Raw genomic sequence first — 18,355 nt, forward strand, 5'->3', positions numbered from 1 at the left:
CGTTCTTTCAAATAAGTCTTTTAAATTACTTTAAAGATTATATTAATTACTTTGCCACTGACAAATTTACACTCATACAGATTTGTTTTTGTAAATTTAAATACGTCGTTCTGATATAATGTCTCAAAGCAACATTATTAAAGAATGTCTAGTACTAAACACCTACTTTCTATTTATATAAATAACACTATTTTGCATGGATCATGCGTAATTTGCATTTAAGATCAATAAGATCTTGGGTAATAAGAGATGATATTTGCATATTCTGGGTGCGCACAAGAACAACGTGCTCATAATTTGAAACCCAAGCCGGAAGAGTGTCATCGGGATTTGTGTATTGGCAACAGATGTACGCGTCTGGGGGACACCGAACAAGGATATTTCATTATTACAGAGTTGTGTGCTCGTTAAATGTTCGTTATATTTGTTTCCGACTAATTCAGTCGACAGTGTTTTTAAGATGAGCGTGCTGCGTTGAACGCGAGTAAATCATTCGTGACAGAGTCAAAGCGCAAGCGAGAATCTGTTTCACAAACAGGGTCACTGCAGATTTCAGGTTCGACGGTATTTTACTTTTAAAATACATATGTGCAACATGTGTTTGGATTCCATGATTGCCATCCGATTTTTAAATAGTTGTTTGAGCAGCCTAGAGTATGAATCTGGTGTCTAGGTATCAATTCCAGGGAGGTTTGCTTCCCAAATGATTAACAGCTCTAATGTCATATAATAGGGGATTGTTTAAAACAATATATGTGTAAAATATGTTAGCCATTAAACGTCCAGCAAGCCTTTCAGATCAAAATATTTGGCAGAAATGGGCATCAAACTTGCTCTAAAGTATGATTGAACTTGGTTTGAGCTGCATTTCTTGAATGGCATGCTGCTCAATGTATTGTCTAACAAATTTCCTCCGGGTTTAACTTGGAAACTTAAGCTCCTTTCATGATTAACTTTTTCATAAATGTTTGCTGCTTTATAAACTTAATGTTCTCACTTACTCCAAACAGAATCTTATCACATTGGCCATTTGCTGACCAGATTCTGACATCTGTTTACCATGAGGTTTGCAGGTATGTGCATTTCCATGTTTTCCATGTACTAGTGAAGTTTCCTCTTACAATGGCGTTCAGACATTTCCTTCCTCTGTGTTCCCCAGTGGCACTCCGAGCTGTTGCTTTGGTTCTTCTGTTGGGCTTTACTTGGCTTCTAGCAAATTCTATGCTAGGAGGGGATGGGAACTCCTTGATACGAATGCTGTTCAGTGGTAAGGATGTTACATGTATTAGTGGATGTATTGGTGGTTGACAGCATTGGCATCGGTCATGAAAAACCTATAGCAATCTTCTTAGTGAGCGTATGTATACACACACACACACACACCAGTTTTATTTTAGTATCATTGAGATACTATTAGATTTTTTTGATAACATTTTAGAATTTCCTTGTAATTCAAATGAAAGTTTCAGTAATTAACTTGTGTGTCCTGTATTTTCTTTATATGTAATTGCTGTGACAAGTCCCGGTTAATCTTAATTCGGTACATGTAGCAAGTTGTTGTAGATGTGTTTTTTTTTAAATGAATTGATAAATAAGAAGAAAACAAGTAGATAGTATAGAAATAGAAAGAGAGCGCTTCACTAGAGCAGATGATGAATTTTGATAACGTGTCAATAAACTGTTCTGTGAGATCCTGTGTGAAGCGCTTGAATTCAGTGAAGATGACCAATAACTCTGTTAACAGCCAGATGATACTGCGCTGACAAACATGAGAAACACTCTGAGCAACAATAGTCAGAAGGCTTTTTAATCTACAAATCGCCATCCTTTACAATAGATTTACTGTAGTACCACTAACTGCACCATGGTATTGTCAAATTATATTATTAATGTAGACCTGTATTGAAGGAGGAGTAATGGAATATAATTACAGTATCAACCCTCTACATTCTGGCAATTGAATTGCCATTGCCTAGTAATTTTTTGTCTATTCGCCAGACTAAGATTATATATATATGAAATAAATGTTTGTAAAATGGCACAGTTTTTTAATAATCTGAAAGTACATTCTTAACATCACTCAGTCAAGCATTATATTATGATTGATAATTAAGTATTATTTAATGATAGAACTTTAGTAATTAGAATTAAAACTTGGTTGCCATGTATGAATGCATAGATATTTTAACTGAACATTTTAACTGGACTGGTGGTGATGGTGCTTTGTTGGTCATTTAGTGTTTCTGTATAAAAAAAAAAAAACGAATTCTTGATAAGGTAATGATACAAATTCCACTAGTAAGAACTATAAAACACACTAAGGATTAAAGAGTTGTTGGATTCATGAATATTAGGGCTGCAACTAACGATTATTTTGATAATCGATTAATCTGTCGATTAGTTTTACGATTAATCGATTAATCGGTTTATGTACTTATATTTTAGTTTTTTTCATTTTTTCCCCAAGTAAATTATTAATAAATGGTCTTTATCATTCAGCATAGATTTAAGAGATTTTAACCATTTTGCACTGTCATATCCTCATCAAAAATATACCTGGAGTTGTTTTATTGTGTTAGTAATTCTTTTGTTGAACTCTTCTGCAATCAGAACACTGACCCATACTCTAGCAAATTTCACAAGGAGATTTCCAATAATGTTTTCACCATGGCAGTCCTTAGAGCTCCTAAAGTAGTTTAACATCCTGAACAAAGCTTATTAAGGAATCTTTCAGAACATATTTTCACGAAGAATAAGGATAAAACAATAAAATTGCAGTGCATTGTATTTTATTATTTACTGGGAAACAGCTTTATAGCTTTTGCTGTGAAATTGTAAACAATCCTTCAAAAAAAGTGCCAATGGCATGAAACCTGAATGGAACTCACAATTTAAAGTAAAATCCATCAGAAGGTTGTCCAGAAAAAAAATAGGACACACACAAAAAACCTGCTGTGTGAAAAAGAGCATTTCAAATATCTACATTTACCTCTCTCATTCAGTCATAATTAGGCTGCACGACTGAATTTTGAACTGGTAAACCACAAACTGATCACAGAACATGTTTGTAAAGCTTTAAATGTTAACTGTTAAAAAGCAATGTTATCAGCTTTTACGACTAAACATTTGCAAACAACATTGTACTGGAGAATCTGCACAAATGAAAGTCTTAGGGGCCGTTCACATATCGCGCCTAAAAACGCGTGGAAAACGCTAGGCGCACCGCTTTCTCCTTCTTTCCAAAGCGCTCGCGCAGAAGCGCCCCTGAGGCGTCTGCCTTTGCTAAGCAACCTCCTTGCTCTCTCCTTGAAGACGTGGAAATTTCAGCAAAGGATAAATGGATTTGCAGCTCAAAAAAATCGCTTGCAGTAGCTCTGCTACTAAATTTATTTCAAAATGGAAATCCATATACAACTATGATCAGCTGTTCCTTTCATCTTGACTGAGCTTTTAACGTTGTTACGGGAAAGGATGGAGCTGATTGGTTAGTTCTTGTCACATGACCCGCGGTGCGGTTGCGGCATTCTGAAAAGTTTAAATGTTTTTAACTCGATGCGGTGCGGTGTTGGAAATAACGAACTTGAGCGCGCAAAAGACGCGATATGTGAACGTCCCCTTAAACAGTGCAGTAGTGCAGAGTTTACAGGTTACTCTTCTTTTTTAAAGGCTCAATGTAAAGTACTCCCACATCACGCTGAATGCTGCAGACATAGACATCATATGATGTCTATGGCTGCAGAGACGCTGCTCGGGAAGCACGTGACATAAAACAAGGCCAGCTATTGGCTATTCGCTACTTCTCCTGTTGTACTGGCTGAGTAAAACCTCCGGTGGCTCATTACTGCCACACTTTGGTCACCGCAGATTTGAAATATGCACGAAATGAGCCGCTTACGGCAAATAAAAGTTATTTAGCAACGAATCGATGACTAAATTAGTTGACAACTATTTTAATAATCGATTTTAATCGATTAAATCGATTCGTTGTTTCAGCTCTAATGAATATTAATCAGGTTTTGTGCGTTCGCTCAAACTGATTTGCTGAGATCAAAACAGGGACGATAATAGATGAGCGCTGCTAGGGTGTCTGCGATTTGGGGTGACGGGATGGGGGGCTTCTATGATATTAGACTGCGTAGCCTATAATAAAAGATAATGAATTTCAAACCTGAACCAAACATATTTTTATTCAAAGATCAACAGTCTGTCATTAGTCTTTAGTCTGCCAAAAAAAACAACAACATTAAAATCATGAACTCGTATGTCATTGTGAAAAACAAAAACAAAACAATGACTGTTGTAAGTAACAGTGCATAAATCAGAACTTTCTGTATAGCCTAACGCTAATAAGCTTAAACAAAAATAATGAAATAACTGTCTAGTGAAGTATTGCCAATGGAATGAATGAAAATTAGCTTATCAATGCATATCTAAATTCGCGCCTAGCCGCCTACGGTATTTTGTTAAAACTTAGAAAAAAAGATGCTGCAGCCAATGAGCAGCCGTCGGGGGTATGTGTGAAACAGGTGTGAAGTTTACTCTGTTCAGCGTGCAGCATCATGCGTCTAAACAAACTGCACATGCTGTCAGTGATTTCAACCACTAGAGGCCGCTCTCCCACTGTATAATGAAAACAGACCCTTCTCAGACGCTCCAGCAATGGACGCAACCCGGAAAACTATCGGCATGGATTTTTGCCTATAACCGATTGTTCCAGCAATCAACTATCGGTGACGATTAATTGACAAAACCATCAGTCGACCTCTAATATATATATATATAAACATGTATTTATGTGTGTGTGTGTGTCAATGGCCCTTGGTTTGGTATTGTTAGCAGAATTCGGCCCTCAGCAAAAACTAATTGAGGAACCCTGATTTACTCGCAATATATAGGGTTGAGTATTTTTTTGTGATTTATGCCTTCATGCGTTTATACTAAATGTATTTAAACTACTGTTTTTCATACATACTAGAAGCCATATTGCATTTTTACCATGGTACTGGGGTGCTATATTTGTGGTTTTAACTGTCTCAGTCCATTCCTTGTGATTATCATCAGTGTTGTGCAAGTTATTTACAAACTGTAATACGTTATAGATAAGTTGTTACTGTCATTTAAAAGTGATTCTTTAACTTACAATATTACTGTCTCAGAATTGTAATGCGTTACATTACTCCTGTATTACTTTTGAGTTACTTTCACCAAAATAACTACAGACGTAGAATTTAACATTCTGAAATGACTAAATGCAGAGCATTTTACATATATGATGTAGCATAATGACTGTGGGCTATCCAGGCAACTAACAATATATAGTTTATAATTGGCAAAGTGAAGGCTCAGGACGATGCAAGAAAGAATGACAGCCAGAATAACAAACGATCCAAGTCTGTTAAATGTATGGTAGAGGTAAAGTGATTATCTGTGAATTGCTTGGGTCTATTCATATTAGACACAACAGGACTATACAGTCAGGTCCATAAATATTGGGACATGGTCACAATTCTAATCTTTTTGGCTCTATACACCACCACAATGGATTTGAAATTAAATGAACAAGATGTGCGTTAACTGCAGACCTGCAGCTTTAATTTGAGGGTATTTACATCCAAATCAGGTGAACAGTGTAGGAATTACAACAGTTTGTATATGTGCCTCCCACTTTTTAAGGGACCAAAAGTAATGGGACAATTGGCTGCTCAGCTGTTCCTTGGCCAGGTGTGTGTTATTCTCTCATTATCCCATTTACAAGGAGCAGATAAAAGGTCCAGAGTTCATTTCAAATGTGATATTTGCATTTGGAATCTGTTGCTGTCAACTCTCAATATGAGATCCAAAGAGCTGTCACTATCAGTGAAGCAAGCCATCATTAGGCTGAAGAAACAAAACAAACCCATCAGAGAGATAGCAAAAACATTAGGTGTGGCCAAATCAACTGTTTGGAACATTCTTAAAAAGAAAGAACGCACCGGTGAGCTCAGCAACACCAAAAGACCCGGAAGACCATGGAAAACGACTGTGGTGGATGACCGAAGAATTCTTTCCCCGGTGAAGAAAACCCCCCTTCACAACAGTTGGCCAGATCAAGAATACTCTCCAGGAGGTAGGTGTATGTGTGTCAAAGTCAACAGTCAACAGAAGACTTAACCAGAGTGAATACAGAGGGTTCACCACAAGATGTAAACCATTGGTGAGCCTCAAAAACAGGAAGGCCAGATTAGAGTTTGCCAAACAACCTCTAAAAAAGCCTTCACAGTTCTGGAACAACATCCTATGGACAGATGAGACCAAGATCAACTTGTACCAGAGTGATGGGAAGAGAAGAGTATGGAGAAGGAAAGAAACTGCTCATGATCCAAAGCATACCACCTCATCAGTGAAGCGTGGTGGTGGTAGTGTCATGGCGTGGGCATGTATGGCTGCCAATGGAACTGGTTCTCTTGTATTTATTGATGATGTGTCTGCTGACAAAAGCAGCAGGATGAATTCTGAAGTGTTTCGGACAATATTATCTGCTCATATTCAGCCAAATGCTTCAGAACTCATTGGACGGCGCTTCACAGTGCAGATGGACAATGACCCGAAGCATACTGCGAAAGCAACCAAAGAGTTTTTTAAGGGAAAGAAGTGGAATGTTATGCAATGGCCAAGTCAATCACCTGACCTGAATCCGATTGAGCATGCATTTCACTTGCTGAAGACAAAACTGAAGGGAAAATGCCCCAAGAACAAGCAGGAACTGAAGACCGTTGCAGTAGAGGCCTGGCAGAGCATCACCAGGGATGAAACCCAGCGTCTGGTGATGTCTATGCATTCCAGACTTCAGGCTGTAATTGACTGCAAAGGATTTGCAACCAAGTATTAAAAAGTGAAAGTTTGATTTATGATTGTTAATCTGTCCCATTACTTTTGGTCCCTTAAAAAGTGGGAGGCACATATACAAACTGTTCACCTGATTTGGATGTATATACCCTCAAATTAAAGCTGAAAGTCTGCAGTTAAAGCACATCTTGTTCGTTTAATTTCAAGTCCATTGTGGTGGTGTATAGAGCCAAAAAGATTAGAATTGTGTCCATGTCCCAATATTTATGGACCTGACTGTATGTAAACTCTAATGCCATATGCAATTGTAAAATGACAAGATGCGCATATGTCCATCTGGTGAATGTACAGTCTTCTGCCATCTTTAGGGGGAAGTCGTGGCCTGGTGGTTAGAGAATTGGACTCCCAATCGAAAGGTTGTGAGTTCGAGTCCCGGGCCGGCAGGAATTGTGGGTGGGGGGAGTGCATGTACAGTTCTCTCTCCACCCTCAATACCTCAATACCACGACTTAGGTGCCCTTGAGCAAGGCACCGAACCCCCAACTGCTCCCCGGGCGCCGCAGCATAAATGGCTGCCCACTGCTCCGGGTGTGTGTCCACAGTGTGTGTGTGTGTTCACTGCTCTGTGTGTGTGCACTTTGGATGGGTTAAATGCAGAGCACAAATTCTGAGTATGGGTCACCATACTTGGCCGAATGTCACTTCACTTTCTTCTTCTTCTTCACCCATTAGCCACGAGCACAGAGGCCGAAACCATGTCGCGTCATACCAGTATCCTCACGGCACTCCAGTAAAACCCGCCCTAAAAACACGCCTTCACTGGACTACGTCACAAAGAAACAAAGTTCCACCAGCGAGAGAGATATGAATAAAAAAAAAAAGTGCTAAACAAATATATCAGAGGTGGACACCACATGCAGCTATTGACTGACCACGAACAGAAAATAGAACTTATTTGCTGCATGTCTTGCGGCCTTGCTGGGTTTTTTTTTTCTTTTCTTTGAACAATAACATTTTGGGCTAAAAAAGTTGTAACGCAAGTGTTACTGAACATGTAAAATATACCTGGAAATTGATAAGTAATGCCTTACACTACTGCGTTACAGCAAAAAATATGTTACTGTAATGCATTACTCCCAACACTGATGATCTAAATGTTTCTACAATGGAGGACCAATGGTTAAAAAAACACCTCAAACAGTCAGAATAATTAAGTTTCACCATATAAAAATGAGATTGCTACAATTTTTACAGGTATAACTGGTTTAGATAATGAACATAAATCTGCATCTGCATCCCAACTCAAGCTACTATCAAATGTGTATTTCTAAGAGAATGTTATGCTATTAATATTATCAAGCAACACAAACATGTTTCTTGATTTGAAACAATATTACTCATTAGACATGCAGAACTAAGAATTATTTTTATTTTATTTAGTTTTTTGTATTAAAGGGTTAGTTCACCGAAAAATGAAAATTATGTCATTAATGATTCACTCTCATGCCGTTCCAAACCCGTAAGACCTCTTTTTATCTTCGGAACACAGTTTAAGATATTTCAGATTTAGTCCGAGAGCTTTCTGTCCCTCCATTGAAACTGTCCATGTCCAGAAATGTAAGAAAAACATCTTCAAAGTAGTCCATGTGACATCAGAGGGTCAGTTAGAATTTTTTGAAGCATCGAAAATACATTTTGGTCCAAAAATAGTAATAACGTTATTTTTTTTAAAAACAATATTATGCGTCTATAATTTGCCTAATAATAATGATACGTGCGTCGTTTCTATATGCAGGCTTTACAGTTCTTACCGTGCGTAAGGTCGTTGGCTTTGTTCGAAGGAGGACACCGACAGGGAGCTTGGCAGATCGTAACACTTGATTTATTAAACGTGAAGAGGTGAACATTAGGAATTAGCCACATCTGATTACACAGTGTGCGTCATCTCTCTCTCTCTCTCTCTCTCTACCTCTCATTACTGCGCGCAGACTATTCTCTCCCGCGATTCTAATCGTGGGTCTCTGTTCTCGCGATTTTACCTTTATATCTTAAAGTTATAGAACATTAATTTTAACCTTAAATTTCACTCCCTACAATAATAGTAATGTAATAATAATAAAGTACAGCGTTTTTTTTTACTCAAAAAGAAAAAATAGAGATCTAACGTTAGTCAATAACCCGCTGTGGCTAAAATGCCTGGAGTCTAAAGCAAAATGTTTACAAACATTATAAAAACAGCTATTAGTTTCTCTCGAAAACAAAACCAGTTTAGGCTATAAAATGTCAATCCAAAAACAAATTAATTTAAGCTGAAGCTGATGCCTGCATCTCTCATCCGGTACGAATCCAAATGTTTCCATTTTCCCGACGTATCTGGATGCTAAAATATTATTTATTATATAGTGTTTGTACTTTTATCTACATAAAACATCATCCTTCAAATCGGCTTTATCAGCACAGTGAGGCGCGTTCACTCTGAACGCAACATGTACAACGGAGCAGTCTAAGTTTTTATTTTGTTTCTTTAACTCTATTTTATTCTGTTAATGTTCAGGCTTTAATAAAGCAAAATGATGTTGTGTCAGCGTGATGGTCATACCAAAGCTGGTTGGTTATAGAGGCAAGACATTATTCAAAGGTGTCAGCTTTTGCAAAATAATCAAAACTGTAAAGGTTTTGCAAAATAAAGAAAACTTCTCTCTGCAGTTTCGTTTTCCTTTCCGAAAACTTTGGAACGTGTCACAATGAACCGTAATTTAGCACACTTTTTCTTTCGTTTCGTTAATCTGTCAATATGATTTAAAGGTCCCCTTCTTCATGATCCCATGTTTCAAACTTTAGTTAGTGTGTAATGTTGTTGTTAGAGTATAAATAATAGCTGTAAAATTCTAAAGCTCAAAGTTCAATGCCAAGCGAGATATTTTATTTAACCGAATTCGCCTACAAAAAACGACCCGTTTGGACTACATCCCTCTAGTTCCTGCAGTAATGAACGTCACTAAAACAGTTTTTTGACTAACCTCCGCCCACATGAATACACAAAAAGGGGGCGTGGTCTTGTTGCGCTCCGACGGAGAAGGAAGAGCTGCATTTGAGTTTGTCGCCATGTCGTTGAAACGCTGTTATTTTCATCTCGGAGTCCAATCATTTTTGTTTGGCCTTCCCAGGGACACTGTACTTGGAGATTAATGGTTACAATTTGTTTAATTTGGTTCCCGAAAATTATAATCCACGTGTAAAACTATGTGCAGCACATTTTGCTGAGGACAGCGAGCTTCCTCATTCTCAATCAGTTTAATGCCGGATTCGCACAAAGATTATTCTTGAAAGATGGAGCAGTTCCCTCTTTGTCTGGAGAAGGCGTTGTTTATGAACCACACAACCGGTAAGTGTATTTTATTATTATATTAAGTTGGTGCGTTTAACAGTTTCTGTAACTTATTACACAAAGGGCAACGCTGTTTAGCTTTGTTAACTAGATGTTAGGGCTGTGCAAAAAAACAAATGTGATTTTCATGCGCATCTCGTCAGTAAAAACGCTCCTGTGATTATATGTACATCTCCAGCACATGCTCCTGCCCACTTGCTTCTCAAAACTAGTCCAATCGTGTTTCCAGGAGGGCAGCCTGTGCTCAGCTGCTGTCGAATCACAACAGAGGAACTGCTGGCCCAATCAGAACTCATTACGTGTTTCTGAAGGAGGGACTTCATAGAACAAGGAAGTCATCAGCCCGTTTTTATGACCGTGAAAACAGCGGTATACAGATAGGTGAATTGTGAAAAATACTGTTTTTTTTTTTTACATGCCAAACATGAACACATGTTATATTGCACACTGTAAACACAATCAAAGCTTCAAAAAGCGCGAAAAACGGGACCTTTAAGTTAAATATATTTAGTGTATATGCCTATATTCCTTTTTATGTAAGCCTATAGGGGTTCGTTTTTCAGTTTTCTCTATTCACAGAAGTGCTGCAGGTGTGTGATCTGTTGAATTCATCTCACATATCCTCAGATAAACTCTAAGGGCGGTGCATTGCCATTGAGACTTGCCTATGATGAGTTCACAGCTGAGAGGACATTTCACTCACTGGCTTCAGCGTCACATTTGTATATGACGTACTAATGGAATTCATGATTCATTGACAGCAAATTTCAAATATTAAATGGAACGATAAAATAACGTTATTAACCGGTTAATAGTCATTTTAAATTTTCTATTCTGTTCGGAACTATAAATTTGATTTCGTTTCGGTTTCTGGTTCTGTTCCTGTCAAAAGTTCATTAGTTTCCGGTTTTTGTTTTCATTCCTTGAACCGGTTCAGAACCCTGCTCAGAACAGACCCGGAAGAGAAGACAATGCTGAGTAAAATCTTAGTTTTTGCTATTTTTGGACCAAAATGTATTTTCGATGCTTCAAAAAATTCGAACTCACCCTCTGATGTCACATGGACTACTTTGAAGATGTTTTTATTACCTTTCTAACCATGGACAGTATACCGTACATACTTTCAATGGAGGAACTGAGAGCTCTCGGACTAAATCTAAAATATTTTAAACTGTGTTCTGAAGATGAACGGAGGTCTTACGGGTTTGGAACGACATGAGAGTGAGTCATTAATGACATCATTTTCATTTTTCGGTGAACTATCCCTTTAAGATACTTATTTTGTTAATGAAAAAATGACTGTAAAAGTGTAAAGAATTCAAAAACAAAGTGTTTGCATGTTCCGACCATAAAGAATATATATATGTGTGTACACATACACAAACATGTTTATATTATTGAAGGTTTAGTTATTTCGGTACATGAAGTTAAATTAAATTAATATGAGAAATGTTGCTAGCTGAAATAATTTTATTTCAGTTAACCTTTAAAATATATTAAAACAATTAACTTTTTTAAATTATAATAATATTTTACAAAATTACTGTTTTACTGTCTTTGTGATTAGATAAATGAAGCCTTGCACTTTTTCCCAAAATATTACAAAATCCTGATGATTCCAAATGTTTGACCGTTTATGTGTGTTTATATATATATATATATATGTGTGTGTGTGTGTGTGTGTGTATATATAAAATGTAAAGATAGTAAATGATAGAAGAATAATAATTGCTGCAATAAAATATATTACATTATATCAGCCAAATATAAAAATAAATGCTGAATATAAACCATGGTGATAATACCATGGTCGACCACAAGATTATGTAATATTATGTAATCAGTATCAGTGGCTTAATAGTCATTCACAAATTTTTATCGTTCATAGGTGGACAAGAAGAGCCCACTCCAGGTAAAATTAATTTTTACATTAAAACATGCATTTATACATTTTAACAAGAAATATTTAAGCAGTCAAATGTGCATTGCAATAACCTGCTCTCTCGTAGAACCTCGACCACGAAAGTACAAATGTGGCCTGTCTGCACCATGTCCCCTTAAACATCTCGCGTTCCGGCTGACCTCTGGTGCTGCCAATGTCATCGGCCCCAAAATCTGTCTGGAGGATAAAATGCAAGTGGCCTGATCTTTTTTCGCTGCTGCTTAGTCACTGTTGGTCTCTTTAATTAGCTTGCATGAGCTCCTTTCCTATTTCTTTTTCTGTCTCCACTGGTATTCATCATATCATCTTTGTTTTTCTTATGGCCAACACTACCAGACTCATATTCTTTTTGGGGAATGTGATGCAAGTAGGCGATTGTTTCTCTTTCCATGCCTATCTTTTGTTCATATTCATAATCCATTTTCTGACCCTTCCTTAACTTCTACCTTAGAATTGTCTAAAATGTTGTTTTGAGATGCTGTTTCACTTCCGTTTGTGGTCTTACAGTCTTGTCAGCAGTGCTAAAAACAATGTTGGCAGAGGGCTCAATATTGCCTTAGTAAATGGTAAATATCTCATTCTTTAATGCTGCTATATTTTTGCATGTGTAGTATATGCATTGTTGATGACAATTCAGTTTCCATTTCTCAGGGGTTAATGGAGATGTTTTGGAAATAAAAGCATTTGATATGTGGGCAGGAGGTAAGTTGACTTTTAGGGTGAGGTATTACTTTGGTTATGTCTCTGTTTTCTCCGAGTGTTCTCTCTCTCCGCCACAGATGTTTCAGAGCTGCTCAAGTTTCTTCGTCCGCTCCATGAAGGAACGCTCATATTTGTTGCTTCTTTTGATGACCCGGCCACCAAGTAAGTGTCTATTTATTTCTGCAGCCTACTTTTAAACCCAGATTACCATTGTTCTGTGATTTAATCACTCCTAAATTGAGAGCATATCATTGGCTCTTTTTTTCTCCATTGTTTCTCGGATTTACTTACTTTTAAACCCTTTCACAGGTTAAATGATGAGGCTCGGCGGCTGTTTGAGGAGCTGGGGAGCACAGCAGCAAAAGAACTGAGCTTCAGGGACAGCTGGGTGTTTGTTGGAGCCAAAGGAATAGAAAATAAGAGCCCATTTGAACAGGTAGGATTTATGGGAAGAAATATGCTAATTTTTGCATGCAAGCTCAGGTCAATTTTAACTCTTTAATAAAAAACTACGGTGTCTTTCCTGTAATTTTCTGAATGTTTGAATTTCATTTATACTTGATTATGAAACTTGGCACTGCTTATTAGTGTGTTTTGCTCTTGTATAATAAATAGCTTCTAATATTTCTCATTTGCAAGTCGCTTTGGATTAAAACTTCTTGCTAAATTTTTTATTTAATTAATTGCTAAAGCAAAAATAGGAGTCTTTCAGTGTCTTCATTCTAGCTCATGCACAATTAATATTCAGCCAATTTTAAAATCTTTTAGTGCAAATAGAGCTGTTCATTGATGTTTTGAAAAACATGTCTGAATGAGCAACAGTAAAAAGTGAGGGCAGAGTTTAGCTATCGGTGCATTTTGAAGGGGTTAATAATTTACAATTTTAGATTCTTAAAAGCAGCTCAAGACTTTTTTCTCATTCTTTCAGCGAATGAAGAACAGTAAAAGCAGTAATAAATATGAAGGCTGGCCCGAGTCTCTGGAGATGGATGGCTGCGTTCCTCTGCGCTCTCCTTTAGAAACTTAAGGCCTCATGGGTGCTTTGAACTGTACAAACACTTCTAACATGAGGATCAAGGAGCATGACGTGCAAGTACAACTCAGCTGCTTAAAGGTTTTACTCATTTGAAGTGGATTTTCCTTGTAGAGCCAGCTGCCTCTTTTCAAGGCGAAGAAACAAATTGAACTGAAAATATAACTGGAAGTTGTCTGGTCCGGTGGAATTACAATTGTTGTGATTTGACAAAAGAAGAATTGTTTTTATGAAGAAAAAAATACAGGCATATTAAATATTTTTAACAATATTTAAATAGTATGTTTAGAAAGGTTCTCTCTCTCTTTATATATAAATACAGTTTAAAATGTGTGAAGTTGAGGCTCTTATACAAATCTGTGCCCAGCAGTTGTTCTGAAGGATGCCATTATTATACATTTACGTTCAAAGACAGATTATTATATACACATTAAAGAATGTCTACTAAAAATAGTCACCTATTTGTAATCCATACTTATAATAAGATCAGTTTTGTAAGACTCATCTAAATTAAGTTGCACCTATGTTCTTCCATATGTAATTGTTCTTTGTAAAATGATGCACTGATGAAATGCACTGCATAGACAACCCAAGCATAAAGGTTATTCATGTAGTTTTATTTAGGACAGCCTTTTTTGGGAGGATTACGTTTGTCTTATCTTATAATAAACTCTCACAGATGTTTATCCCCTTGTGTTTGAGCAGTGATTCAGTTAGCCCTTTGAAACGCCCTATTTTTGCAGTCACGAAACGCAATGGGGTTTAGGCGAATGATAAAGTTTGTTCCAAAGGAAGTCACTTGTGGCAGCTGCTTTTGCATTCTTATCACATTTCAGTTCACATGCACAGTAAACCCATTTATAGAAGCTCGTGATCACGTGCGCTGTCGGCAAATTAAAATGATCCAAACAAGCACCATGGACAGCGGCGTTACAGTTCTTATACACCAGAGGGCACCAGAGAAGGAAGAATTTAAAATGGACCCTTAAATGGCAGTTTGTGTACGATTATAAAAGTAGTATACTTAATTTATGACCGTGGATCACAAAACCAGTCTTAAGTAGCACTGGTATATTTGTAGTAGTAGCCAACAATGCACTGTATGGGTCAAAATTATCATATATAAATCATTAGGATATTAAGCAAAGATCATGTTCCATGAAGATATTTTGTGAATTTGCTATCGTAAATATATCAAAACTTCATTTTTGATTAGTAATAAGCATTGTTAAGGATTTAATTTAAACTACTTTAAAGGCGATTTTCTTAATATTTAGACTTTTTTTGTACCCTCAGATTTCAGATTTTCAAATAGTTGTATCTCGGCCAAATATTGTCTGATCTTAATAAACCATACATCAATGAAAAGGTTATTTATTTATTGACTGAATTGTCTTCTTTTTTTAAATTTATGGTGCGATGTATTCCTTAAAACTAACTAGTACCTATTTTATGTATGTCGTTCATTCGTTTTTATGTACTAAGTAATCTAATAGTGATTTGAAGGCTATGTTTTTGAATTTCAATATCTATATCCTATATCACATACACTTCATCTTTGGGTTCAATAGCATAACATTGATTAATCGTATGCATTCAAATTAGTCTTATTGTATTCCCAATAGGCTATTACTCATTTATTAGACCCTTTCTCAACTGTCTATTTTTACTGTTGGTAAACTGCAAATTATGCCACATAATTTTATAGGCATCTGTGGTTTACATATTAACTATACACTTTAGACTATGAACTTACAGGCTTAAAAGTACTTTTATTCGTTTTATTTGGTACTGACTAGCCTATCTATTTATAACAAATAAAAAGAAAAGTTATTAATAAAGCTCCATAATCAATGCATTAACACGTGTACATTTCGGTCAAGTATTGTACTGCCTATTGTAGGCAACTACTATTATCATATTGAAATAACTAAATATTGAAAGACTGGGCTGTGTATTAGCTTAGCTGGCTGATTAGTTAGCATACGTACATGAATAAGAAGATTAATTTTTTTATGCTTTAGCTATATAATGTGTTTTGATGTAGCCTATACATCACGTAAATTATATTTTTCGTAATTAAGGCCACATGGATTGTCAATTTATATTGTAGGATCGGGATATGAATAGAAAAATAAAACATAAAGTAAAGCCAGTCATGCCCTTTATCGTAATTAAAATGTAAATTAATTATATCAGAATGCCCAGATCTCAATCAGAAATTTGCTGGGACAATGCGCGACCTCGCGTGGTCAGACAGAGGCGGAGGCGCGCATAGTTAGAGCACGCAGTGCGAGCAAACGAGCGTGCACGCGTCTCTGTCTTTAACCGAAAAAAAGGGAAACGATTCCGATTGTGCTCGATTGAACGACCAGGAACGCCGCAGCGACGGACGCGGCTGTGTAAATGATGTAAAGTAAACCTATTTGAATACGTAGCCGTTACATTCACCGACGGAAAGGTGTGCTGATAATCTCGCGGAATGGAAGAGCAATATGTTTGTTTAACAGATGATGTGTCCAGGCGGATTTGCAGGGTTTAACGACGCCGCTCAAACAAGAGAACAAAACGCTCTTCTAAGGAAAGGAGTAACGTTAAACACCGGTAACCTTACACGACAAATTACGCTCATAACCAGCGAGATGCTGACGAACTATTGAGACTATGACATAAATTGGAGAAAGCGAGACCTTTCGACAAACTGCTTCAGTTTAAATAACGACAGAGGATGCAGCAGCACACCGGTGAGTAACGTTACCTTTGACTGTTGTGCTAAATAATCATTAACTCTTGATATTCAGAGGACTTGTTTTTATAGATATAAATTGTTAAATAAAAACGCCTCTTTAGGTTGCTGTATAGGTAGGTCTCTCCGACATACAGGAATCCAAAGCAAACATAGCTTAGATGCTAACACAACACTGTGGTGCTGAAATAGATGTTGGCAGTAGACGAGACAAGCTTTATTATTACCGCTTGAACTGCAAAATAAAGGTGTTTCCATCTTTTCCTAATCTGCTTTTACTTCATATTCCGAGGAGGTCTCTGCTCTTGATATTGTCTTTTATATTTTTCTTGCTAACCGAGTCAGTATAAATGAAGACTGAATGTGCAGCTCAGACAGGCGTTTGCTCTCTTATCTGTCTCTGTTATGTCATATGCTGCCGTTGACAGATTTTCTTATGCTATTTCTCAATTTATTGACTGATGGTGTTTCAGTTTGTAAGTGGTAAGGGTATATTCTGGCAAACCGTTTACCAATCACGTTTCTCAATCGGCAAAGCAATCTGTGGTACATGCCTCTACCAACACGCGATGGGTAACTCGCGAAGCAAAACGTTCCTCCGTGTTTTCTCAGCACTATATGATAGAAATACGATGATCGAGAAGTAGAAGGCGGGGCAACAGTTAAAATATTTCAAAGTTAAAGTTCATGCAAACAGATTTTAGTAGACAAGTTTCAGTCAAATATTTATGGGTTATGTCTATAACAAAACCCAGTGTTAAATCAGAACGCAAACAATTATATCTGGAACATTACAATAATGTAGACTATCCAATATGCGCTCACTTCCGCGTATCCATCGCGGGCATAAAGAACACGATTTTTTTAACGATCACATGCATAGTTACATTTTGTCCAATAACAATATAACACGATATAATAAAAATCATAGATGATTTAAATGTCCATTGAAATCACGCTAACCACTTGTTTTGGTATGTGGGGCATTTTAAGTAGATCTTTAATTAAAACATTTATATTAGCAGATTATTTTATTACTAATGAGATCAATAAAAGCAGTCAAAACTAACAAAAGAGCAATACAATGGAAACGCTATGACAAGTCTCGGTTAGCCCAATGTGGTTAAAGTAGCAAGATTTTTTTTGTTTTTATAAATGATTTATATAAATAAATTACAATATCGTATTTTGGATTTAGGTTTTAGGACAGCTTTGATTAAAGGATTTGATCCACTTCAAACGTTGACTACTGTATAAATACACACACACACAAAGAAAACAAGTAGTTAGAATATAAATATTTAAAATATAGAAAAAGTGTTTTGTTTTGTTTTTTATGAAAAACAAGTAGCCTAGATAGAAAAACGAACAGAGAGCAGGTAGAGTAGAGGGTCAAGTGTTTTCTTTATGCAAACATGTAAACAAATATGTACAGAATTATGTGAAGTTACATATTTACATAATTTTTACAGTTACATTGTGTGACATAGGTAAGTGGTAGTTTTCAGATGTGAATGGGTGGGGGTATTTTCTTGACGTCATCAAACCAAAGTCACAGTAAGTGTATAGACTATAAAGTTATGTATCATTCCTCAATCCTGATATGAATCAGTCTTTGAAAGACCCATTATTATAGACAATTCAGTGACAAAAAAAATTAAAGACAGACACTTGAATTTATTCCTGAATGAATCTGAATCTCGGACGAATAGATTGAAT

General features: G+C 36.6%; 1 protein-coding gene across 1 annotated transcript; it reads left to right on the plus strand.

Annotated features, from left to right (window-relative positions):
- Positions 1 to 294: 294 nt before the first annotated feature.
- Positions 295 to 14,561, plus strand: LOC132118216 (protein FAM3A-like). The gene is made up of 10 exons (XM_059527891.1): positions 295 to 556; positions 1,011 to 1,073; positions 1,160 to 1,267; positions 12,102 to 12,125; positions 12,223 to 12,346; positions 12,663 to 12,721; positions 12,807 to 12,857; positions 12,935 to 13,019; positions 13,167 to 13,293; positions 13,786 to 14,561. The coding sequence occupies exons 2-10, from the start codon at positions 1,061 to 1,063 to the stop codon at positions 13,882 to 13,884; spliced, it is 690 nt and encodes a 229-aa protein (XP_059383874.1). The 5' UTR covers positions 295 to 556; positions 1,011 to 1,060; the 3' UTR covers positions 13,885 to 14,561.
- The last annotated feature ends 3,794 nt before the right edge of the window (positions 14,562 to 18,355 follow it).

Source organism: Carassius carassius, chromosome 37 (assembly GCF_963082965.1).
Source record: "Carassius carassius chromosome 37, fCarCar2.1, whole genome shotgun sequence".
Classification (NCBI taxonomy): Eukaryota; Metazoa; Chordata; class Actinopteri; order Cypriniformes; family Cyprinidae; genus Carassius; species Carassius carassius.